The sequence below is a fragment of the Melanostigma gelatinosum genome (genome assembly GCF_949748355.1).
Source record: "Melanostigma gelatinosum genome assembly, chromosome: 24".
In the NCBI taxonomy this organism is placed as follows: domain Eukaryota; kingdom Metazoa; phylum Chordata; class Actinopteri; order Perciformes; family Zoarcidae; genus Melanostigma; species Melanostigma gelatinosum.
Window position 1 is genome coordinate 10,174,803 of NC_136657.1, and position 26,901 is coordinate 10,201,703.

The 26,901-nt window shown below is 43.0% G+C and overlaps 2 protein-coding genes across 3 annotated transcripts in view; both read left to right on the forward strand.

Annotated features, from left to right (window-relative positions):
* The first annotated feature begins 1,836 nt into the window (after nt 1-1,836).
* Nucleotides 1,837-3,928, forward strand: s100b (S100 calcium binding protein, beta (neural)). Its single transcript, XM_079296790.1, has 3 exons — nt 1,837-1,967; nt 2,449-2,606; nt 3,014-3,928. The coding sequence occupies exons 2-3, from the start codon at nt 2,469-2,471 to the stop codon at nt 3,158-3,160; spliced, it is 285 nt and encodes a 94-aa protein (XP_079152916.1). The 5' UTR covers nt 1,837-1,967; nt 2,449-2,468; the 3' UTR covers nt 3,161-3,928.
* Nucleotides 3,929-11,516: 7,588 nt separating this feature from the next.
* Nucleotides 11,517-26,901, forward strand: part of ahr2 (aryl hydrocarbon receptor 2) — a 37,052-nt gene continuing 21,667 nt past the window's right edge. Inside the window, exons 1-2 of one of the 2 annotated variants that reach the window (XM_079296649.1) lie at nt 11,517-11,962; nt 17,232-17,419. In XM_079296649.1, the coding sequence (XP_079152775.1) occupies nt 11,904-11,962; nt 17,232-17,419 (247 nt within the window). In that variant the 5' untranslated portion in view covers nt 11,517-11,903. Of the gene's footprint in view, nt 11,963-16,755; nt 16,874-17,231; nt 17,420-26,901 lie in introns of those variants that run through there. The other variant, XM_079296648.1, reaches the window with a different exon arrangement.

The following is a 26,901-nucleotide window of genomic DNA, read 5'->3' on the forward strand; positions in this document are numbered from 1 at the left end:
TGTCATGACATTAAAGTCAAATCAATCACTTCAAAGCTGTGAAATATTAGAAGCAAAAATAAATCTAAAAATGTATTTTTTAAATTATTTTTAGTTATGTTTTTTACATTTTTTATTTATTCATTTATTTATATATTTATTACTATTTTTATTTAATTTTTTATTCATCCGTATTATTATTAATAATATTAAATTGATATTTATTTTATTTTTATATATTTACAAACCCTCATCTTCCACATATCTTAACAGGTATTCTGCCAGATAAAAAAAACACACATTTGTATAGTCAGTCAGTCAAAGTTATTATACAATAACAAAAACAATCTGCTGTATAATTCGTGTTATTTGCATAGTCAACATAAAAAACATGAAATTAAGACATAATTTCAATTTTTTTCTTTCCTCCATGCAGAAAAAAAGTCAAAATTAGGAGTTAAAATATAGATTTTCTGTAATATTTTGTATATATGAGATACGATGACTCAAGCTACATTTGTATCGTCATTATTTTGAGATGGTAAGTAAAAAATATGTAAAAATATGTGAAAATAAGTCAAAAAGATGACTTATCATACAAAAATAATGAGGTGTCACTGCTGCCGTGCAGACAGACCAGAAGTCAGGCTGACGGATGAAAGAAGAGAGAGAGAGAAACGATGGATGTTTTCCAGGAGCTTCGCTTGTTTTCTCCTCACAGAGTTTCAGTGTTTGAAGCGAACAATGAGATGTTCATCACCGAGACAAAGAGTCAGTTTATCGAGTAGGAAACGGGAAAACACAAAGAGTGGAGGAGGTCATCTGGGGAATATAGCACATTGTGGGGATCTTTCATATCAATGAGCAAGATATATGAAGTAATCTACATATTGAAGCAGCTTTTAGTCTCCTCGTGTTTCCGTCTGAACCAGCAGAACTTCATGTAATAATCACCTGTGTCGTTTCTATACATCTTTTGTGAGGAATGATGAGAGGAGCCTGTGCATTCTGGGAATACTTGTTCTCTGAAGCTTGTACAGCATGTTCGGAGTAAACCTGGCTCCTGGACGTCTCCTCTTCTGTGTTTGTGTGAGCTCTCTTTTGGCTGCAGAGGGCACACGTCTGGCCAACTCCACCGGTGAAAAGATGGTCTTCATTAACATGCACGGCCAGCCGCTTCCTCTGAAACGGGCCTTTGTGTCCCAGCAGCAACACGACGCGGAGCAGCAGATCCGGATCAGATAGGCGGTGGATGATGAGCGGACATGCAGACGGAGCTGTACCATCCCACAAGTGCTTGGCAAGGTTTTCTAAATACATCTCAGCTGAGAAGAACCTCTAGTTCATCCTGCAATTCATAGAAAGTAACCAAATCATCTGGAGGTGAAGACGTGTCCGTAGCACTGATTTATCACAAGATGTTGGAAGTTTATTTACAAATCAATGACTTCATAAACCCAACACAACTTCCTTGTAATTTAAACTAAAGTACATATATTTTCCTGTAAAGTACAGCTTATTGTATGATGTTTTCTCTGAAGAATAATAAAGCAACAAGTAACTAAAGCTCTCAAACTAAATGAAGTAAAAAGTGTGATATTTCTCTCTGAATTGCGGTACAAAAATCTGTCTGTAAAATCATAAAAAGGTTTTTCAGTGGAACTATTTTCTCTTGAAAGTCACTCAAAATATCTTATGAGTATTTAACACGTCATTACAGCTGCAATAACACAATAATGTTCATTTAGAGTCCTTATTTGTGTGATTTATGCAGATTTGAATCCACATATCAAACCAAACAGTTACTTATTACATGAGTCAGGTGGCCGGTGCTGGTTAGCAGAGCTGCGGTGGAGTGAGGGGAGGTGCACACTCGGGATTGGTCGGTGGTTTGGATGACCTCAGCTCTGCTCCCTCCACCCTGCTGCACTATAAAGTCCGCTGTGCATCCTCGTCCTCCATCAGCTTCTGCCTGAACTCCCTCTGAGGTAAGATCGTCTTTCTTAATAAACGCAGAAAATACTCACAATAACTTGCAGTCCCTGAATCCAACGATGTAAATCATAAGTCTGATTCGGTATAGGGTAAAAAATGTAACGAATAGAAATCACCATGAAACTTCCCCAGTTGATGACTGACATTAAGACAAGTGTTTTTTGTGATACAAGTTTTCTGAAATGCTGTATTTAAATATGCAAATTAGGCACAATCGGAAGGATGCAAATAGACAACGTAGTGAAATAAAAACCGAAATGTGTATTTTGGATGTTTTGTTTCCACCAGTTTGACGTGTTATAGAGGCAAAATATCCAAAAGTTACTTTGTAACAATGCTTTGTCTTATTATCATTCAAGACAGTACATCATGTGAGACCGGTTTATATTCATTTATATTTTATCTTATCATTTGAAGTTTGCATCCTGAAATGTAAAAAAGAACGCTTGTGATTCTATTGTTTCTGATGATGAGGTGAAAGGAAGAAGAAGAAGATGACCGACCTGGAGACCTCGATGGCGACCATCATCGCCGTGTTTCAGAAGTATTCAGAGAGAGAAGGAGACAAACACAAACTGAAGAAGAGCGAGCTGAAGGATCTGCTTCGCGACGAGCTGCCGGATCTGATGGAGGTGAGACAGAAACATTCAAATCCTTTATATCTAATATGCAAAACACAATAGCAATGGAAAAACTACTTCACTGCAAGTACAAGTACTGCACAGAGGGGTTTGTTCACACATTTACTGGAGTACTCACTGCAGCTTTGAGGTACTTTCTACTCATTCAAAACATCAGCTTAGTGGTGGAAGAAGTACTCAGATATTTGACTGATGTAAAAGTAGCAAGTGGCTGCCAGTACTGTTGTACTTCTACTTGTAAAAGAGTATTTCTTCACCGCTGAGGATCTCTCTCCCACCGGCGAATGGAAACACTGAAGTAGGAGCAGTGGCAGCTGTTCTCGCTGTGATGAAGTTTGAGATACTGTGGTGAGTGGTGCAACTGTCCCGCTGTGACGTGTCCGTCCGTCCTCCTGCAGCACGTGAAGGACCAGGCCGCCCTCGACAGCCTGATGGAGAGCCTGGACGCCGACGGCGACGCCGAGTGCGACTTCCAGGAGTTCATGACATTCGTGTCTGTGGTTACCGTCTGTTGCCACGACTTCTTCGAGCACGAGGACGAGTGAAGGAGGAGGCCAGACAAAAGAGGGGAGCTACAGTAAATGATGAAGAAGAAGAAGAAGAAGAAGCCTAGCAACAAGCAGCCAACAGTCCTTTGGCTGGTGGCTGGCAAACAGGCAGACTAGTTCAAATGTTCTTTTCTATCCGAGGCGAGATGTCTCGATGCTACTAATGTCTTCACGACGGCTTTGGGATTTATCTGTTGTGTGGCTCCGAGGTTTGGTACAAAACTAGCCACTGATTTCTAATCACTTTAACAACATTGTTTGAGCTGCAAATGTTTTTGTACTTTTTAAATTCAGCATGACACATTTTATGAATCAAACTGAAACATTTGGGTGTGGTCACCAATCAATCATTGAAGGTTCTTCTGATGAAAAGGGCCAGTAAAGCTGGAAAGATGACAACTGAAAAATTAGGATTATTATCGAGGGGAATTTATTTTCTCCTGGATTACGGTCACGTTTTTAAACGTTAACGTTGTAAAATTTATACAAAACTATTTGGTTTTGTTCTTAAAACGAATCAAGATTTGGCTTTAAATAAGTGCGATTGTTGCTTTATTTAAGTTAAACATTTATTTAAATAAGTCAACTTTTTGTTTCAAAAGGTGTCACGAGAACTGATCCACGCAGAATACTGTTTTTCATGTAACATCTTGAATTGAAAAGTAACTGAAGCTATGAAATAGCATTACATACTCAAGTAAAGTACCTGAAATGTGTACTGAAGTGTTTCTGTTTAAAATGTAATTATATTCATCATGTTTCTGATGTTGTCTTCCTCATATTTTTCCTGCTTCTTTGGCTCCTACGTTAATAAATTAAATAAACGAGGAAGAGGAACCTCTCCGACATAAATTCAAACATTTATAAGTTCAATTTTTAGCTTTCAGAAAACCTGAGGCAAGAAAACTACAACACCGCTCCAGTGTGGAAACATGTCTGTAATACCAGCAGCGGCCTGCGGGTGGTGCTGTTGGACCGAAACGTGGCTTCACAGCAAACTGTCAGATTCCTGATCAATAACAATCAATAGGCGGTATTTCTAATCCATGTATGTGTCATCATAAACTCATAAACTTCCCTGAATCAATAACAATAAATTCATCTCTTTCTGTAAACTAAAATAAATAGATTTTCAATCAAATAAAAAACTAAAAACAATCTCGATAGTGTAATAATACATTTGTTTTGGTTGTTTTATACTCAACAGGAATCCAAATATTTATGTATATGAATTACAAAATAACAGTTCCAAAAGTACATGTGGTGGAGTATACGTAAGAGGAAATACAAGTACTTTGAATTAGCACTTGAGTAACTGTACTAATTCCAGCTGCTGAGGTGCAGATGTTTGTTTTACCTAAAACTCACAGCTGACTCATGTGGTGGTTGACTAACTCTTAGTTTCATGCAGCTGCGTGTCTCGTTTTTTGGGAGTCGAGCAGGTGAGGACATAAAACCAGAATAAGTTCAAAGGGAAGAATTGGACCTCGTCAGGTTTTTCCCTCCTCTTCATCTCAACCATAATACGTCCATTAAAGCCCAAACAATCGGGGAGCCGAGGGGCCCGGAGCTCCGCCAAGGTGGGAAATTTCATCTGTGACTCACATCCTCGCTTGGTTGTCAAATCAATTTGAGTCACCAGCGCTGCGGCGGCCAAGGAAAGAATGAGCCCACATTATGGTGATGGAAGAAATCAAAGATGTAAAATACACTGTGAAGTTCCCCCAAGAGCCGGAGCTTTTTGGCAGAGTCCAGTTCCCCACCCGGCAGATCCCACAAGATCATTACTGGAATATGAAAATATATCCATTTGAAATGTGATTTATTTGACCTGGTATTGAGTCAAAAAGGACGTCTCGAGCTTGGCTGTAGCGTCTGCTCGTTTCCTGCAGCCTCCTCTTGTTTTCCATCACTTTTGTGCACTTTTATTTTTTGTAGAAATGTTCCCTCGTTCTCTAAAGCGTAAATGAAAATCTTAGTTTTACAGTCATAATTATAACTTAGATGTTGACGTAGATGCTGTTTATTTAAAGCTACCATGAGGAAATTTAAAGTGTTTATTTTGGCGGCGCCTGTGGACGAAAGTGCTAGTGTTTCCCATTCGAGTCCCATTAGAAAAATGTTGCTTTCAGCAGGATTGCAGATCAAACTACAAGGCAGATTTTTATGCAACTTGGTGGAAGAATGCAGCATGGGTCAAGGAAGAACTCAACGTATTTTGGAGCGGATCCGAATCACAGGATTTGTTCACTTTCACTAAGAATGTGAGATTTTGGCCTTGAGGTCTGCGCTCATTGTGAAACAGTTGTTCTTGTGAAATAGAGAGTGTATACTTTTCATTTCTACTGCTTTTCAACAAGGCAGGAAACCGGGCTCTTCGGTTGCCCATGTTACACTTCTCATCCACTGGCTTTCCCAACCACGAAGAAGTAAATGTCGGCTTTCTATTTAGTAAAACCCGACACAATTAGCCTGAGCTGAGTCGTTGTCATCTGTGTGGGTTCGAGAAGCAATTAAGGCAGAAATAGAGGAAAATGTAGATGTTTAAAGACCTCAAACTAATCACGCACATCAGAGACGAAATGTAGACAAATTTCACCAGCCTTGACTTCTGAAGTTCTTCCTGGAAAGTCGAGGAAATTATTTGAAAAACAGAGAAAAGGTTTTATTTTGAAAGGGTGATTGAGTTCATGGGAATCCGCCATCACATCGTTCATAAGTGTGTGCTTGTGTGTGTGTGTGTGCGTGTGTATGTAGGGAAGTGGGAACGCTAATCAACCCCAGATGAGCAAAGAGGCCAGACGAGTCGAATCACTCTGTGTGTGCGTGTGTGTGCGTGTATGTGTGTGTGTGTATGTGCGTGTGTGTGCGTGTGTGTGTGTGTGTGTGTGTGTGTGTGTATGTGCGTGTATGTGCGTGTATGTGCGTGTGTGTGTGTGTGTGTGTGTGTGTGTGTGGCAGTAATAACAGTCTGGGGCTGCCGGGGTCCGACTTGAGGGCCGGTTACCCAAAATCTCGGGGCCGACACACACACACACACCCACCCACACACACACACACACACACACGGTGAAGTCACCGTCTGTGGGGACAAAGATGGCCGTAGCGGCACCTTCGCGTGCGAATGAAGCTTACCGAGTGTGTGTGCGTACATTTACTCAAGTACTGCTTTTTCAAGGTACTTGTACTCCACCTGAGTATTTGCAATCCATGCTACTTCTACTCCACCATCTCAGAGGGAAGTATTGTACTTTTTGCTACATTTATTAGCAACATATAGTTACGTTTTGCATCATACTTTCTACTTTTGATACTTTAAGTATTGCTAATAATACTTCTGTATTTCTAAACTTTAGATGGTACTTTTACTCAATGTAAAGGTGTACTTCTTCCAATACTGGTGTCAATAAGTAAAAATGTTCTAATGTACTTGTACTTTACTTGCTACATTACATGACTTATAATTACTTTTTACATACAAAAACATGTGATACAAATCTTTTATCATTATGTGTAGTTCATTGCACAAATCAATCGGGATCAAAACAATATTTGTTGACCACTGTCCATATTTTTTCGGAAGTATTTCCACCTCTCAATTATATAAACCAACAGGAATGATGACAATAAGCAGCAACATATTGTGTTTTTGCTGTTGGATGTGTCAGAGTAACAGGAGGTCATTACTCATATGTGTCAGCCAGCTTAAACCTGATGTGGCTGAAGGTCCAAGTGGAGTTTTTGGTTCTTTTTATATTGGATTAACAGTGTGTTCCTTTTCTCTCCAAACGCTTTCATTCCATCGCATACCAAAAAACACCAGTGTTGGTTTCCATGTCGGCCCGCGAGTGAGTCATCAAAAAACAACACGTTTCCCAGAATGCTCGGTTAGTCACATAGCAGGATGATGGAGTTTAAAGCTCTGCCAAACAAATACGTGAAAACAAATCTGTGCTTTCAACCCCTATTTATTCAACAATGGCTCAACAATGATTCACTTTCTGACCATCTTAGTTCTACGTTGTACTCGACTGTATTTCGTTAATAAATTGAATCTGATTTGAAAGCAGCTTTCTTGTGTTCAGTCAGCTTCTTGTTGTGATCAGATTGATTGATTCAGCTGATTGTCATCACCGGAGTGAGCGCTGGTTATTTTGTGTTGTTTGCTGAACAAAGAAGTCGTGAAAGCGATACGTTTCATAATCCAGCGTGCGGATCCTTTGTTTCCTTTTGTTTCTGCCCAGTTTGTGATCTATTGATGGGCAGTGAAGTGTGTGGGATGTTTGATATCCCAGGAATGAAGTGAGAAGAGGATCCATCATATTGTGATATCATATAGACACATTATTGGGGTCAAAGCTGGTAGAATAATGTGATTTAATTCACAGATGACAGAAAGATTATGAATTGTTTGGTTTTGCTCCAGATACGATTGTTTTATAATCTGAACACAAACGTTCTGCTGTTTACCTCAAGATCGCTGCGACACAAGATTAGTTGCACATCAATTTAACAAATGTTTTTAAACACATGGTAGAAGCATCTTTTAAAATAAAGCCTCAGTAAATAAACTATAAAGGCACAATAACAAAACAAGCCACAAGCTGCCGGAAGATACAGACACAATGTGCAAACAGCGGCCTCATAAAGGTGTGAGAAGCATCATCTCAGGTCAAACCCTCTGTTTGGGTTCAGAAAGTTGTGCTAATGAAGCTCTTTTACTTCCTGGACATTTTGAAGATGCAGGAAATCGTTACTTGCGATTCAGCCATCAAAAACGCTCTCGGATGTAACGATACTGTGCCAACGATACTCTATTCAACATTTGACTTTGACAACACGTGGTGCCAAATTGAGGTCCAATGGTCTCATGAAGTCCCCACAAACTGAAGGTCCTCACAGCATCACTGAAGAGGACTTTGCATTGGATGTTTGGCATCTTAACTGTGGCCTCCATTTCTGATGGAGGCTTTATTTAAAGGGTTCCATGTAGAAACGGCCAATCATCTGAATTCCAGTGATGAAAAGCACTTGACACAAACCAACATCTGCCACCGATTTGCCAGAACACGCCGGCCCCGGATGCGACTGTTAACCAGAGCTGCAGCCTGCCGTGTTTCCTCCGGCTGCGTTCACCACTAACCAGGGCTGAAGGATGAGCCGCAGGTCCGAGTCCTTCCAGACCTGGAGGACCTGGCAGTGGAAAGTAACATGGCTGCAGCAGGCCTGTAATTGTGAGTGGCTGCAACCTTTAATCATATCTTGATCTACGTCCTTTGTCCCCGCGTCTGTCGGTGGCCCGATGCTAATTTGAGACCTGGCGCGTCTATAATGGTTCGATCTGATCTCCGTCCCGTGTTTGGTTTCATATTTTGGAGACGAGGACGAACGGACGGAAATATTTCTTGCCAACCGTCTGTGAAACCAAAAAACAGTGGCGTTTGTTTACGAGAGCAGATCTGAGAGATCCTGCAGCAAACGTCAGAACCACGAGGTCAACACCATTGTCTAAAATATCATCATTTAAGGACCAAAAGCACACTAAAGTAGGTGGACTCCCTTTAACTGGAAGGTTTCACAGCAATGCTTTATTTTATTCTGTCATTTTTTGAAAAAGGGCCATAACTTTGTAATTTGGTGCTAATTACATGCAGAATGAATTAATCACAGCTGAACACGCAGCAATCAGAAGTGTGTCTGTCTTTTGGGGAAATGTTCAACCAGGGCTTCAATTTGATTCGATTTACACTCATTGTTGTGAGTCGTGATAATGCATATTACATGTATTCGGGTTATTTATGTCAAATGCATGCGAACCAAACCACATGTTAAAAATATAAATTTTCAGGAAGGATATGATCGACAATAAAAGCATAAACTTAATGCTGTAAAGTGAATGCAGCCCTCCTCTGCTTGCAGAATGATGCATAGATGCAAAGTCATGCATTCATGCAGCATGCAGCTGACTAATCAAGCTTAAAAACAACATGGTGGCACAGCTCGGCTCCATTAGCATCTCCGGATCAGAGTCATTCAATTGACGCTTTGCAGGCACAAATCAACCTGTCATCCTCCTCGCAGTCGTACAGCCTAAAGAAAGTGAGAGAAGAGCGGCAGACACAGAAGAAGCTGCTTTTAAAAAGCGTCTCGCGAAGAGAAGCGAGGCTGCCAGATGCTGCCGGTCTGAGCCAAGTATTAAAACAGGGTGTATTTGAAACGAAGGTTGCATTTGAATGAAGGCCAGAGGGTGGCATATCGCAGATAGCTGGTGTGTTTCGCGTTAAACACAACGTCGTGCCATGGCAACATGGAGGCCAAGACCTCCCCCTCGGGCTGCCAGCCAGCCGGGAACGGTTTGATATGCAAAAGCATCCACGAAATGAGAAGTCGATTTTAATTACAGGGGAAGAATAACAAGGCTTTATATAAGATGGTTTACAGAACTGCATCAGTCTGCAGGTATAAAACCTGCTGTTTTATTTGGTCTAAACTAACTGACACAGTTTGGGAATATGTACCAATATAACACATCTTAATATCTCTGAAAGGACTTGTTATTTGAATGACCTACATCCTTAATGCATGAAGTGAATGATTGTGTGACAGAACAGTTGCACACATTATCAGATGTGCTTTTGATGAAACTTTGCATTTAAAAAACTGCGCTGATGGACTTTAAGATGACGATGTTTCCAGCACAGAATCGAGGTCCACTCACATTTACAACATCGTTAAATTGCGCTGCAGCTTCAGTTGACGCTTCTTTGTTTCTCTCCATCGTTATAGAAGCTTTCAATTTCTGCTTTCTTTTGTGTAAAATAATGAACATGAAATGGGGTTTCTCTTCATCGTGCCACTGCAGCGCAGGGAAGCTTTGAACCTCTTGGTCTGAACTCCAAAAACAAATAAAAACCCAGCTTCTCGTCATCATTTCCATCCAGAGGAATCCTGACGACGCTTCATATTTACAACTGGGAGCGCTTCATACGAGAAGTCACATGTGAAAGAATTCCAGCTTACTTTATAATGTCATCAGATGTTTGATGATGAATATTGGGAGCGAACCAATGCAGCCCCTGACCTTTGACCTTTATTTCACTTGGATTCAGTTCGTGTGCTTTTCAGTTCTGTAAATTTGGTTCTGTGGCGTGCCGGAGCAAGTCGCTCACCAAGAACAGGAGCACACGGAGACCGACTGCCAAACGGCCGAAACATTAGTTAAATATGTGCATGCACTTTGGCTGTTTCATGGCGTAATACATGCAAACTTTTGCCCGAACAGTGTGAAGCAACATGGGGGGGGGAAGGTCAACCTTCACCTGGAGAAAAACACTCACAGAGTGAGAGTTTGTGCAGCAGAATCATGTGATTCTGTCCTGAAGAAACGTCCCAAATGTCCGTTTTTCAGTGAGTGTTTGTATTCGAAGGCTAAGAGAGATGAGTCCCGATTCAGGGTCATATTCTCAGGGTCTGGGATCATCTGGAGGACACGAGGGTCCGGCTGAACCTGTGTTCAAGTGCTCGTTTGAGGTCCTTGTCCCTTTTATGCAACTTTATAATACTACTCTACTACAATTCAGAGGCAAATATTGTTATTTTTACTCCACAGGATTGAGAGCTTCTTTGCAGCATCAGATTAATAATTCAAAATATAAATGAACTGATGCATTAAGATGTGTTATTAGAGATTAAACTACTCAGCAGTTTGAAATGGGCCATTCTGCACAAGATGCAGAATTAATACTTGTTATTGTTACACAGGAGTATTTACTTTTACTCAAGTAAATCATCTGAATGCTTCTTGCACTACAGAAAAACTGGGATTATTTTTGCATAATAATAATAATAATAACAATAGAGAGCCATGCTGAATAAAAGTATTCATTAAATGAGTTGAATACATTGTAATATTTGTAAATTGCTTTATTATGACTACATTACAGTACATGTTTAATACAACCATTAAAACTATTATAATTATTTGAATTATTATTATTAATAATTAAATGTAATGGCATTATCATCATCGATAATTTGTTTATTTTTATCAGCATAAAAAATCAAATATAAATAAAAATAATAACTACTTCTATATGCCAAGCAAATTATTTAAATACTGTAATATAAAAGGATGACAATGAAAGAACTGCTCCTTAAGGTCTCCCCGGTGTGAACGCACTTTTCCAGTCTTTCCCGGTCTGCGGTGTGAGTCTCAGTTGGCCCAAAATCAGTCCACCTTAAAAGAATATCTGCTCTCGCGTTACATTGTCACGCGGATACACCGCGGGGGCGCGCACAGCACCAGCACGAGCAGCAGCAGCCCTGTCAAATCACACAACGAGGGTGACGCGCAGGCGGAGGACTGTACGTAAAAACGCCTCCGAGGACTTTTTCTTTAACGCGTAGAAGTCACGGTGTTTGCGGTAAATCGGTGTGAAATGCGTGTGGACTATAATACAACAGTTGTGGTAGTTAGCCAACGTCTCGCTGGCGTTTGCAGCAACTAAAGTACCCAAAAAGTGGGTATTGTTTGGCTCAGTCTCGCACGAGACGCACACCAACCGAGGACTGACGTCAGGGGGATTTTACGGTCTCTTTTTACACTTTGTTTCACCGGTTATTGTTTTTCTGAGGGATGTAAGTTTACTGATTTGGAGCTGGTAACGTGTCCACGAATAACCGGGATAAAGCCACTTTTATTTCGTTGATTCTTCAGCCCGTCACTTTGTCTGCGTCCACCATGCTGGCGAACACGGCGCTTTATGCAGCGAAGAAACGGAAGAAGCCGGTCCAGAAAATGTAAGTAAACAACCATAAACTCATAGAAAAGTCACTGTAGTCACTATTCATATCATACCTCACAGTGTGTCTGTGGTACAATAGTTTTATTGTACTTTCTGATCGTATTTCTTCTTTATACTCTTATTCTATTCCTGAAGGTACTCTGAGTCACTATTGTACTGCCTATTGTACTTTTACTGCACTACTACAATACCACCATTGCTTGTGGTTCAGTTTGTTATATATTCATAATGTTTCCATAAAAACACAATGCATTAATACGTTTCTGATGCTGTTATTGCAGAAACATATATATATATATATATATATATATATATATATTATATATATATATTATTCATACATGTTATATAAACCAGATATGGTATTTCTATAGGTGGTTACAGCTGTGCAAACATCCCCGTGGAGTGAGACAGTGTGCATTAAAGCCGTTGTTACATGGTAATAAGAGTAGTTATAAGTTGCATGTGTTTGCAGTAATAGCTACTTTGTCCTGAATGAATAAAGGCAATAAAGTTTATTTTCCCTGCTGTGGTTATGCAACGCTGGCCAGCCAGACCGAGGTAGGTGCTGAAGTCCAACGAGCCTGCAGGCCTCTGCAGCATGGAAAATCAAGGAATATTTAAATCTAATTATACCACCGGAGACAGCTGGCCTTCCCAAACTCATCCTGCACGTGCTCTAAACTGGTGCGTTTGAGTCGATGTATTGACTTTATTATTGATGCAGAGTTGTTGTTTGAGTGTGCTCTGTAGGCGGGGAGGAACAAAAGGAAATCATTGTAATCATCGAGCCACATTCTTATGAGTTTATTTTTGACTGTATATTTAAACTGCCTCTTGTTTTCCCCTGAAATCTCCCTCGAGACCCCCTGGAGGGCCCCAAGCCACGGTTTGAGAACCACCCTACTGTAGCGCCAGAAACAGATTTTTCAGGCTCTGATGTACGGAAGAAAAAATGCTTCTTGTGCAAAGAGGGCGCTTTTTATAACTGTTGTTTATAACAAACTGTTCTTCAGGGAACCTTATCTGTGCTGTAAAAACCTTTTTTAGAGGGGTTCCTTAATGCACCGTGCTCAAAGCTCTTCCAAAGACCTTTGATGCTGCTGTAAACTCTTCACAAAAGTTCTCCATTGCATTTTTGTGGTTTCAAACCATAAGTAGGGCTTTAAAGAACCTTCTGCAGAAGTATTGGAAAGCACCACAGACAAAGTGTTCTCCTGAGAACCTTAACAATGGTGAAGCACCATGGTAAAGGGGCTCTTCTTAGACCCTCAGAACTAATAGAGAAACAGTTTGTCATGAAATGGGGTTTCCTGAACCCGTCACGGTTCTGTAAAGAACCCTTTCAGAACATTACAGTGAGCGCTGCTCTGAGCCTCACAGTCTTCCTCACCGTGAAGTTGTGATTTTTAACTTTAACAAGCCAGACGGGGAGTGTTAACCGCCCCGTACAGAACCACAGGCCCACGCAGAGAACCACGGCCAGAACCGTGGTTTCTGTGTGTGTGTGTGTGTGTGTGTGTGGTACTACCTGCATTAATCATAATCAGGACGTGGAGCGAGAGCGCTCTCACGCTATGTTTCCACGAGGGAGGGAGGGAGGGAGGGAGGGAGGGAGGATGGCGTAATCTGAGACTCGCTGTGTGTTTTTCCTCCTCCTTCCACAACATACTCTCTCTCTCTCTGTCTCTCTCTCCTCTCTCTCTCTCTCTCTCTCTCTCTCTCTCTCTCTCTCTCTCTCTCTCTCTGTCTCTCGCTCCTCTGTCTCTCTGTCTCTCTGTCTCTCTCTCTCTCTCTCTCTCGCTATGTCTCTCTCTCTCTCTCTCTCTCTCTCTTCTCTCTCTCTCTCGCTATGTCTCTCTCTCTCTCTCTCTGTCTCTCTGTCTCTCTCTCTCTCCTCTCTCTCTCTCGCTATGTCTCTCTCTCTCTCTCTCTCTCTCTCTCTCTCTCTCTCTCTCTCTCTCTCTCTCTCTCTCTGGGTGTTTTTTTTTGGGGGGGGTTGTTTCTTTCCTCAACACAAATTAACATCGTTCTGTGTCACGCAAATGCTTACATAACTCTGCCATGTTCGCTCCCAGGGAGTTTATCTTTCCTTTCTTTTTGTTTGGGAAAGTGTGTGTGTGTGTGTGTGTGTGTGTGTGTGTGTGTGTGTGTGTGTGTGTGTGTGTGTGTGTGTGTGTGTGTGTGTGTGTGTGTGTGTGTGTGAGCTTTACCTTCAGGTTTACTCTGTCGTACGAGGAGAGAGGAGAACATTTACATTCATGGTTTTTCTGAGTGTGCGTGAGAGAAAAAGTCACGAGACAAACAGGAAGCTGTTGATGCACGACGGCCAGAAGTATGTGGACGTGTGTACACCTGGGCGAGTATCGGGTTGAGGTTGGGAATGGATTCCACTGTTCTGTTTCTACTCGAGCTGAGCTGGAGGCTCTGTGTGACCGGTTGGCTTTGTCATTGCATGCTGCAGCATTTCACATGGAACGTAGTATGAATCAGGGACCCGCGACAACTCCAGACTTTGGGGGGAAAAGAGGTCGCTAACCTTGAACAGACAAACCTAAATGTAGTCATCGAAATCAAAGTGGAACCAAAATAAAAACTGGCTTGAAAGTACACCAGTGTGTTGACAGGGTTGTCAAGTTGGATCGAGAGGACTTTGATCATCTTTGTTTGGTTCAGTGTAACTAATTTAAACCCTGAAAAGAAGTGATCAGTCAAAGATGGATTCCCACTTGTTGTGATGTTTTTAAAGAGTTGTGATGCTTTCTCCACAGTGTTCTGTATATATATATATATATATGTGTGTGTATATATATATATATATATATATATATATATGTGTGTATATATATATGTGTGTGTGTGTATGTATATATATACACACGCCCCTTCCAGGGCAGATTTGGCAGATAGAAGGAGAAGCAACAACACTGGGCGCTCATTGTTCTTGCAGCGAGTTGTGCCGTCAGGAATGCAGCGATAACATCTCGCCTCGATTTCAGATATGTTTCTGGAGTATTATTGAAAACAGATGTGTTATTCACAGGGGGGGGGGCTCTGTTTACACATTCATGCTACAGTTCAGGCTTTCAGCTCGCAACCTTTTTAGACTTTTAGCAGTTAAAAGCATCACAAGACATTTAGCGTGTGGAATCATGCATTTGCAAGTAAAGTTTGCAGGTTTGTTTGAACTCAACACTGCTGTTATATTTATATTTATTTAGTCTGAAATGTATTTTCTTCACATTTCTGTTGTTTTTACCAGACTTGTTGTTATACTCCATCTAAATGTCACATTATGTTTCAGGCGGCTGCTCTTAAAGTCCAGGCACGAGTTTCCACGCAAGTGAAATCATGCATCAAACTAAAACTGCGTCCTGCTGGCTCTCGATATTTTACTGCACCGGTTGTTATATTTCATTTAAATGTCACATATTTTGCAGCAGACTTCTTTCTTAGATCAAAATCATCATATTTCACATTACAGTCCGCTCACAAGTTGTTCTTTTGCAGTTTTTCCTTCCTTCCTTTATTTGCAGCTACATTTTGGTGCTTTCTGAGCAGTTGACGTTGGTGAAGTCTTGTACTCGTACAGTCCAGACATTCGTCCTCTTACTGGTGTTTTTAGAGGCAGTTAAGTGTAAAAGTTAGGATTAAGATTAGCAAATAAAACCCCAGCTGTTCACATTTCATGAACATGTCTTTCTGTTGGAGCAGGTGCTGAGGAGAGCGCTTGTTCTGCATTAACTTCCTGTTTTAATCAGTGTTTCCAGTGAAATGTGTGACAGATTCAAAAAATGTTTCATGAACTTCTTTTCTTTGTGCTGGAACGAGAAGTTTCTCTCTTCAAGACAACTATTTCCACACTCTCGTTGGTAAATCTTGTTGCCGAAGTTGGTCAATGTTTTCTGCACATTGTGGCGACTGCAGCTCTCAGTAATGTGGAGGTCAGAGGTCACAGGGCCTAGGAGGTATGCAGGTATGCAGGTGCACACAGAGTTAGCTCCACTGGCCTCACCTAAACGAAAGAAATCCCCGGCGGAGTCAGCAGCAGCATCTGAACCTGATCTAACTTGAGCAGCAGACATGCAGCTGCTCTGTGTGAGGCCGACCTGTAACTGGAGGGTCACCGGTTCAATTCCCACAACAACCAGATGCTCTGCTGAAGGGTTCTTGTGCAAGACACAGACCATTCTTTATTTCTACAGTTTCATTTTGGGGGACGGGGGACTGTGGTCGTCATGTGATCAACTGCACTTCAAAGATTCATTGAGAGCAGAAGTCAGACACAACCATCTGGAAACGTTGGTGTGTTTTCTTCAAGTGGAAAGCAGAAGTAAAGACGACTTGTGATGAGAATCATCGAGAGCAGAACTTGTCTCTATTCTGGTATTTCTGGTTTGTTTTTGTTTTTAGTGCTGATTTGGAAATAAATGGTTTTATCTGTTTCTGTGTTCAAGCAGGTTATGGACATACAAATATGAGTATTGCATGTGTGGAAAGACGGGGTTCTTTATACTGATGCTTATTTTCACTGTCAGACTCAGTTTATTTGTGCACAAAGAACGAGGTGACGGTAAACAGGAACAGGTGGCATCAGGCTGATGGAGAGGACAGGTGGTCCACACCCACTCTGCAAAACATTTAACCCTTTTAATCCGTTCAGTTAAGTCTGAAAATGTCAACTTTTCACACAGGAAATACTTTAGTATGATAGGATATCATGTTTTCCAGACGTGCGACAGCATGGAGGCTGCAAAAGCCAAGTTTCCGTCCAAATGAAGCGCAGATTTTATGCGAATTTCCAGAAAACTCTGCAAAAGAAAAAGGGAATGAATGCACGTTTCAGTCCTCTGCTGTTGTGTGAACATCAGGCGTCAGAAGAAGAGGACGGAATTAAAGTATGCAGGTCAAACATGGTGGAAATATTGTATTTAAACTTGACATGTCTTAAAACTACATACTGTTATAAATTGAATGTATTTGGGTTGTAAAAGTTGCTCCGGTGCTGTAAACATTTGTTTTTAGGAGCATAGATAAGTGTGCAGACTTTCTGCCGCAGTGTGAGTGTGTAATCCGTCTCACTGCATCCCAGCTGCTGTCACACTGATTCACACAACACATTCAGCCTCCAGCCTCTCTGTCGTACGTCTCATGACCTCTTTCAGAGAAACGTGTTCGACCTTTTTCTCCTCCGTCAGTGTGTGAAGCTCCGTTCTGTGAAATCTTCCTTCTTGTGTTTTACCGTCTTCTTTCTGCTTCCACAGACCCAAACCGCCACCTCCCGATGGCATCAAGTCCAACCCGTCCAAACGGCACCGCGACCGGCTCAACGGCGAGCTGGACAAGCTCACCAGCCTGCTGCCCTTCACCGAGGACGTCCGGGCTCGGCTGGACAAGCTGTCGGTGCTCCGCCTCAGCGTCGGCTACCTGAAGGTGAAGTGCTTCTTCAGCGGTGAGTGACGTCCTCTCGTGTCCTGCTGACGCTCCGGAATACGAACGCACGTTTACAGGACTTTACTCCCTCCAGCTTCATTCAGACAGTATTGAGACATGCAAGGATTTAATCAGTTCAGTGAAGTTGGGACTTCGTGCATGCTGAATCTAAAAGGTTTCTCTGGATATTCTTTTGTTCAGACATGCAACTGAAAGTTGACAATGTCTCGCTGCGGTTGCACAAACGTTTTTTCGAGGGTTTTGAAACCGATTCTGAGTCTTAAAAACGTTTTTATTTCCTCTGCACCACAAGTCATTTTCGTTGATTTTATGAACTCAATGTGAGTTGTAGTTTATTCTCAGACTATTCTTTCACCAGGTTTAGTTTCAGTAGGTGTCCTAAACCAGAGAGGATCATGGGTACAAACATCCTGTGTGCATTCAGCCCAGAGGCTAAATCAGTGACTGACATGTGTCCCTTCTGGCTCTCCGTATCTATTTGGAGCTGACCTCCTCTTCAGCAGTGTGAAGCTGACAGTACAGCTGCTGGTGTGCAGTGTGTGAATACCAGACACAACTTATGAGGTTATGTTTCTCGAAAAAGCACCAAAGAAAAACATTCAAGACTAAATTATAAATGGAATTCTGAATCTAGCTGATTCTGAACTATTTTTAAATTCCTTCTTATATTTCCACATTTATTTTCTTGCTCTTTTCCAGATGCATTCTTTTATATGACTCCGTCATCAAGCAGGTGATCAGAGATCCAGCAGGAACGTCTTGTGAGGAGGTGATCAATCTCCCATCTCAATAAAAACCGCTCAAGCGTTCGCTTTATTGGCTCGAAAGTGTTCGTCTCTGGAATCAAAGAGGCTTTTTGTTCTGAAACCGGCTGCAAAGGGAGCCAGGATGAGTAATCAATGAGTCACTCAACCTGATCAACCCCCTGCAGACCTGTCACGCTCTAAACACGCCTCTTCAACACACAAGCATCTGTAGAAACAGCGCGTTGTTAAGTTGCCTCGACCTGTTGCCAAAGGAAACAGACCCGTTGCCCGTTGCTCTGGAGTCATCAATTATTTGGCAGCGGCGGTCGCTTCGTGTCGGCTGAACAAATGTGTTTGGAGTCTGGTTTCTCTCAAACCACACCGTCGGCGAGGGGCGAGGTCGTGCGTTCAGCGCTTTTATTTTGAAAGAAGAGTTTTTTAATCATAGAGCGCAACAACGTGTATAATCGATTCGTTAACAATCAAAAATCAAATGTAAAGGGAAGCCCTACAATTCAGTGAAGAGAAGACAATGGCACAATAACTACAAAAGGTTAAAAACCAGATGTTACACAAAATGAACTTAAAGAGCCAATTAAACTCTGTTTTACAGAATAAAAAATGCATTCAAACACAGACGCACACTGTAAAAAGTCAGTTAAAACAGTAATGAAGTGACTGTACATATAATTTACTCACTCAAAAAGTGGATTTAGTGTTGAGTTTCTTGGTTTAACGACTTTGAGAAGTACATTTTATATAAAACTTTGACACTTTTTATTCAACCCTCTGAAACAGACGTTTTGGGGCATTGTTTGCATTTTTCTCTCTGTGGTCTTGATTTTTTAACGCAATAAAAAAAGTTTCTGGAAACAGAACAATCATAGCTTCAAGTAGAGAGAACTCAAGCATGTCAATACAATGTTTTTGATTAAAATTTTAAGCTTTCTTTTTCTGATGGAAGCGTTCCCCACATGGTGTGTTCAAGGGCGGTTGGAAAGATGAAAACCTGAAGACACTGACAGTTTTCACAGCTTGTTGTTTGGATAAACGGTGTAGTTTTGGTGATTGTTGAGATCGTTTTTAATCGTTGTTTCCTTCGGTGGATAGTGACAGTGGAGAAGATGAATGAAGGATGACATGCAACAACAATTGAGCGTAAAGAGCTCAAAGCGTCCACATGAACTGATCTTTCTGCTCAGAGTGGAGCTCCGTAACCACGCTGAATGGTTCTGCTGAGGCAGCGGGTTGCTCGATGCAGTTGACGTAACATTTGGCTGATTTAAGACTTCTCCGTCAGGCCGACTACCTGCACAGCTGCGTTGATCTCACCCTCGCTTGGTGCCGTTTCTCTGGAAGGTGACACCTTTTATTCTGAAAAGCTCCCAGAAATATACAAATGAAAGATGATCTGACTTCCTGCAGCCAGTGATTCGCTTGTTGATTGCAGGCTGAGGAGAAGATGAAGTCTTTGCCTGTGAGGAACATATTAGAGAGCTTCATGAGGAGGACATAGATCTGACTGTTGAGGACACATACGTACCCCCCCCCCCCCCCGAGCCCCACCCATTTCCTGTTGTGGGCCCCTGCAGCACCCCGGGGCCCCTTTTCCTTCGACTGTTCCGCCTTTTTCCTCCTCGGCTCGTCCGTCTGAAGTTCACAGCTCCTCCGGTGTGTTGTTGCAGCCGGGAGGCCTGTTCTACCTCTTCTTGCCTCTTCTGTCCGGCTTCAAAGGACTCTCAGGCGTGCATCAGACCTCCACTCTGCTGCACGTGAGCGTCCCGTCTGAGGCGTGTTCCTTTACGTCCTCATTGCTGTTCATTTAGGGGTTTTATTCTGCAATGACCCGTCGGTTGGTCGTCCCTGAGATGAATCCAGAGAGCATTATGGGTATAACCCGTTGTCCCTTCATCTCCTGGTTCCTCTTTTATAGTTGCTTTAGCTTTTGTCTGCAGAAAACGCTCCTTTTATTTCATCATGTGATGTATTATCTCTGGAAAGTGGATATTTTGATGAGTTAAGAATGATATTTCTCTCTTTTTATCTGCTGCTTCCTAATTGTGACGGTAAATCTTATTTGTTTAAGCATCTTTTGAAACATTTAATATGATATAAAGCACTTAAACATTCACAGAAATGAAAAAGAGCACAAAGACAGGAAAGTGGAGCGGGCAGCTCGAGATCAAAGGACGAGGACAGGGAGTCAGCAATAACAGTGAAGGCAATAAAATACATGTCACAGCAACTCCATCAAATTCAGTTTTACAAGGCGATTTAAAAAGGTAATACCGACGCTGATACCACACAGCTGCTGTGTGGTTTAGAAAGCTTTCAGTTCTAAAACCGAAACATGCCGGATGGTCTCTGAGAGAACAAGCGCTGCGTCTTCATCACTTGAGTCTTTTCCCAAAGCATCCCATCAACGTGTCCTCTGAGCCGCTGACCTGCTGCTGTGTGTGGCCTCTCAGGCCAGACGCCGACGCCAGCGGGAGTTTCTCAATTCGATTATTCCTCGTGAGGAATCCGGACGAACCACAAGACCTCCGAGGGCTGAGAACGCCTGGCGCTCGCCAACAAACACGTCCTCCACTGTCACTGAAACGCACGCCGGAGTCCTAGAGCACAACAGGACCACCAGATGGGTGATCGAGTCCTGCAGAGGAGCAGTAAGCAATGCAGATATCTTTCAATGCTACTTTCAGCTGTTGCACTTTGCCTGAATGAAATATTCTACCGTGTGACTCAAAGCAGGAACTATCAAATCAAAGAAGGAAACCTGACCAGACCTTCATTCAAAGAGTCCGTCTGTGAGACACAAAGACGCTCTCAGTGTCTGCGGCCTCGGTGAACCCCTTGTGATTGTGCGGCGTTACCAAAACACACCAGTCAGGGTCTAATGGTGGATTTCCCAGCATGCCTTTCACTGAACAAAGACGACCCGGGAGTGTAAAGGCTCATGGGGAGGCCGCCGCGTCGCTCCAGCAGGATGTGGCTGAGAAAGGAAGGCTCTGTGTCCGTCCTCTCGTCCTCTCGTCTGTCCCGGGCCGATGGGAAACACCCGGGGGTTCGATCCCATGGCCGACGCTCACAACACCGCCATTGTTCACCACTTTCTGAACCAGACCTCATCTTCAGACACAGCTCTGTTTTTATCCTGTCTGTCTGTCTGTCTGTCTGTCTGTCTGTCTGTCTGTCTGTCTGTCTGTCTCATACAGAACTTAACATGTTCTTCTGTCACTGGAATTACTGTTAAAACACATTTGCTCTACTGTTGTTCACACAAGATAAACACCATGGGAGACACAGAGACACAATACATCCGTAAAGAGACACAAAACGAGCTCACAGAGATGCAAAACGACTGCAAAATATGCAAAACAACCACAAAGAGACAGAAAAGGACCACGAGGAGATGTGAAACAACCACAGAAAGATGCACGAACAAGCACTAAGAGATGCAAAATGACTACACAACATGCAAAACAGCCGGAAAATGACCACAAAGATGTAGAATGACGCAAGAGGCAACTTAAGACCACGGCTTCTCCTGTTGATCAATGAAATGGTTGCCGTGAAAGTGTCCACATTGCCGTGAAAGGTTGCCACATTCCTCCACATTCCTGCAGAGTGGATGTTATTCCTCCGTCTCAGACTTCATTGTGCTGTTGATGAGGCCCAGCAGAGGAGCGCTCTGACTGCGGACAGTCCTAGTTTGTGGTCTTATAATAACTCGGCTGAACTTCCCTCCTCTGCTGGGCCTCAGGAAGCACACACACATGCATGTACACGCACTCTTCTCTTTGTTACACATTCTGTATTTTCTCCTCGTCCTCCATGCTTTTTCCAGATGTGTTTCCAGTCGGCCAGCTTCAGTCACTTTTCCTGCAGTTTGAAGCAGAGCTTCCGCCGTCTGGCCCCTCGGGACCTCTGAGTAGAAGCCTTCTGGGAGTTTATGTCACTGTAAAGCTGCTTTATTTCCATGATTCGGTTGATACATTTAGTCTATAACTTGTTAAACATAATTAAAAGGCGACGCTGTTAAATCACTTTGTTTTGTCGAAGAAACACTCAAAACAACAGAAAAGCAGCAAAGCTGTGAAGCATTTGTTGTTTCACGTGATGAATGACAGAAGCAGCTAATTATCTGAGCTGCTGTTGACTAATTCAGCATGTGAGCTTTACAGAGTGTAACAGCAGTACATGCACTATAAAAACAGAATGCTATGTTCACCCGCCGGACCCGCCGGACCCCGAACCCGCCGGACCTCGAACCCGCCGGCGGGATTAAAAAGCATGTTTTCTTTAAACTATCGACAAAACTACAAAACTGTAAAAAGCTGTAAAAAACGTCTTTATCGTTTCATGTTTCCGACGGTCCTTGAATGCATCACGTGTGACGAACGCTTCCATCAGAAAAAGCAACATGGTGATACCTCAAGAACATTTTACTCCACGTGTCTCATTTAAAGCCTCGTCACAAATGAACCGTTGACTTTAAACAGATTGCGTGACAAACATTAACGTGTGAGCTCCTCAGCGCCACCATGAAGCCATGATTGATAAATCCGGTGTAATTATCTCCGGCCATGAGCCAGGACTCATGGGAGTGTGGACTTTGTGCCCCCCCCCCCTCTCTTCCTGCCGTTGGAGTGACATCTCTGACACGAGGCGTCGACAGACACAAACCGGTACAGAGCAGCACGAGTGGGTCCTGCTGCACATTCACTGCTTGGCAGGACTCCCACGCCGGCTCACTGCCGTCAGGAAACAGATGCTGCTTTAACCGCAGAGATGCTGTGGAGCTAAATCACAGCTCCAGATCAGTTGAGTCATGCTGCTTAAGGAACACCCGGAATATTAGGGACTTACAGAGATCACAAGAAACATTTCCCGCCTCGTGAACATGAAATAAAGTTCACGCTGCACAGCTGCCATGTTGCCATGTTGCCACAGTATTGTGACCTCACGATCGTCTTTTTAAATAAACCGGCAACACTTTCACCAATTCATCCATATTTTTGCTGTTTTTCTCGATTGTTGCATCTATTGTTTCTACTTCATCCACTTTCACCGAAGAGGAAGAAGGCAAAGAAAAGACAGGAGAACTGGTTTGTAGCAGCATCAATATTTTTACTGGCAGGAGAGACAGAAAGTCCAACAGAGAAACCTTTTGAAACGCCGCAACAAACCGGTTCTGTCGACAGGATGAAAGAAAATACGAGGAGAGAAGAAAAGGGAGGAACGATGTGAGGAACGAGCCAATCGGAGAGCAGACAGTGTGCAAGCGATCAGTAATGGAGAGCAGAGGCCTTCTTTGTGCCGGAGGAAGTTCTTGGACGTCTCCAGTGTGATAACATCGGACCTGCAGACCCTCTGTGTGGAGGATCGCAGTCAAAACATGGCGGTCGTGTAGAAACCTGTGTGTGTGTGTGGAAACATGCTCTCTTTGTCTCTGGGATTCACCTTTAACCCGCTGTCGTGAATGAAGGTATTCTTCTTCTACGCCTTTTTGTTTGTTGGACTTCACCACTGGAGATGAATCGAACCAGAAACCAAAGCGACGACATTCACAACTAAAACCTGCGTGAAAATATGGTGAAAGTTACAGAGACGGTTTCTATTGAGAGTAAGAATCCCAAACCACAGAGCACGTACTGAAACCCAGCAGAGGCTTTCTGTCCTCTCTGTGAGGCAACTTCTGAAGCACAGGTGGTTACCGGCGCTTCATGGATGACATTGACGTGAAAGAGTGAAGAAAATGAAACGGCAGGAGAAGTTAAACAGGCCAACGTTTCACAGAAAGGCAGCGTGTGCTGCTGGCGAGGCACGCAGCTTCGCTGAGCTCCACGTGCTTCGGGAAACCTGTAAAACACGTCGACTCATCGCTCCTCTGCGTCTAACAGGAAGTGAATGTTTGTCAGAGGAAGTCGGGGCGGGAGGAAGCGCCTGGGGCGGAGAGAAAGGTGTCTGCTGACCTCTGGTCCGGCCGCCGCCGGGGCCCAACGGCAGCTCTAAACCTGCAGTGTTATCGGACTCTGAGATACCAGCGCGATGAAGACGGAGAGCGAAGATCGAGCAAACGCTGCCAGAACCAAACGTGAAACCGCAGAAACCGCAGAAAAAGAGGATTCCTCTGCAGCAGCAGCTGATCTCAGTCTTCAACACGGCTTCAGAGCAGCAGCGAGGTAACAACACGAGCCTCTGGTTGTGCTGCAAACTTCCCCCCCGATGCATGCAGTCGAACTCAAAGCTCTTTCTTTAGAACCGAGGGATACTTTTTGCCACTTTTAAGTTCCTTATCAGTCGGAAACATTCTGTAAAATGATGTTTGAGTTTCATCTTCCGTAGAAAGTCACGCTCACTCTAAACAACGTTAAAAAGAATGACCACAGCTTCCTGCAGCAAGAGGAACTAAAGACGAGCTCCACCGATTTATATTAAGCTTCTCAGAACTCATTTCAGCAGCAGATCCGTATCATCACAGGTCGGCTTTAATCCGAGCTGCACTCCTGCTGCTGATGGAGACGTTTAACGTCAGCTCGTCAGCTCGAACGGAGACAGAAAGACGTTCTTTCGTCACGTTAAAGCCTGTTTACAGCGCCGACATTCCCGGAGTCAGGAGAGCGTTACTGAGCTCGTCTTCCTCAGAGGAACAAGCTGCTTCCTGACTTCACTTCCCCTTCATGGACCCCGACGCCTGGGTCAAAGGTCGCGTCTCGTTTCTTCAGACAACCCGTCGACGGACGAGACTTTCATGAACGACGAGGAGCTCCAGACGAGGCGATAAATCCATCGTGAAACCTTTTAATGTGTATTGTTTTGTCACTCGTTGCCAGTCAAACGCCGTAAACCTTTGAGCAAATTCTACATTATGCTACACGATAATAATAATACAGAACAGAGGAAAGCTGCTAAACAGTTCTGCTATGCTCAATGATGTTTTTGCCGTTCTTCCATAAACACATTCCCAACATTGTTTTGAGTCGTTTAACTCGTATTTCTGGGGGATTCACAGCTGCTCAGTCATGATTGATGTGGTAACGGATGAACTTCCTTTATTTGTTGAATCCCTGAGTCATCTTTCTTTCTGCAGCTTTGTTTTTGAGAAGTGACACAAAGGAACATCTGAACTGAATGCTCTGGCAAACGTAGACGCAAAAATGAATGAAAGGTTCGTGAAAAAGAGCACATCAGCTGTTTTATTACGTTTCCTGAACATCAAGGTCGTGGCTTTAATTTCCCCGCTCGTTCAAGACGAGATCAACACTCGCCTGCGCGCGCTGCACGTCGTTCTTAACGAAGTGAGTTCGGTGGGAAATGACTGGCAGCGTCTCGGCCCCGCCCCCGTCCTTATGAGTGAGCGTTTACATCGGCGGCGAGGAGAGAGTGGAAATACAAGTGGAAATATCTGAGAACAACACAGATCAAGTGTCTTCATCTCCTCTCTTTCTCTTCTTCTTCTCTTCAGTTACTTGAAGCCAAAGCATGAAAAAGACAAATGCCTTTCAGAGCAGACCCCCCCCCCCCAAACCTCCCACGTCTCCCAGCTGTTTCTGGGAATATTCCTAATCTCTGGAATCAAAGATAGGGTTATGTGCCACAAGGGGCAGACGAGGTGGTTTACAGTAAAAGCCAACATCTTCCAAAGAACTCCAGCGGCTGTGATCGGACGCCAGAGGAGCGAGACAAAAGAAAAATAACAATATAATACAATATAATAATAAATGGATGTCCCCTCCGGCAGAGAGGTGTGAAGGGAGATGACCAAGCGTCGCTTTTATCTGAATAAAGATCAGTTTCACATCTGTTTCCACTTTGACTTTTACTTCCAAGACTGAATGTTTTCACAGTTCCTCATGAAATCAAAGGTCGACGTTCAGCGCTCGCGTTTGTCGCGATGCCTCGGCTGCCGCGTCGTCGCTTTATGTGTGTGGATGTGACTGAGCTCAAGATGAGACCTCTGAGGGCTGCAGCTGACTGTTGTTTTCATTTACATTTGGATTTATTGATCCATTTATGCGTCTGAGTATGTGCGACAGCATTAAACGTCTAAAAACATTCAAACAGATAGAAGCTGAAACTATGACATTTATCCACCTGTTGATGCTGAACAGTGAGCACGAACTTCACAGATGCACCGACAAGTTGCGTTTAATTCCAAATGCTGAGTCAGTAAAAATAAGACCGTAAAACACACACACACACACACACCGCAGGTATTACTGCTGCAGCTGTCGCGGTGTGTGTGTGTGTGCGTTCATGTGTGTGTGATGGTTCACAGTCGATACTCCCTGCTGCAGGATTCACTGTGACACATAAAGTCAACACGTAACATCATCTGTGGAATATCACCACGATCACATTTGTCCTGAAGCAAACAGGAACAGTTCATTTCAGTAACTTTAAGAAATGAGGGTGCAACTTTTTTCATAAAGGTACTCCTCATTTTTCGTGCGTTTTCCTACAAAAGTCCAGAAACGTGTGAATTTGTGCTCCTTATTTGAATGCAGTCTTTTCAAAATAAAGTTCCGTCTTTCCAGGAAACAACTCAGTTTTAGGCAACAAAAATACTTGGTTAGGTTTGGAAAGAGAGTGAAAGGTGTGCAGCATCTTACTTGTCATTTGTTCATAATTAAATGAAGCTTCTCACCGTTCTTTGGTTCAGCTCCTGGTTTTCTTTCTCTACTATGAGAGAAAACTTTGGCTGGAAAACAAGACATTTGAACACGTCATC

Bases quoted from the DNA above. Each gene is read 5' to 3' on its own strand.
- s100b (XM_079296790.1), top strand. From the start codon at position 2,469: ATGACCGACCTGGAGACCTCGATGGCGACCATCATCGCCGTGTTTCAG. The intron at 2,607-3,013 runs GTGAGACAGAAA...GTCCTCCTGCAG, and splicing joins AGCTGCCGGATCTGATGGAG to CACGTGAAGGACCAGGCCGC.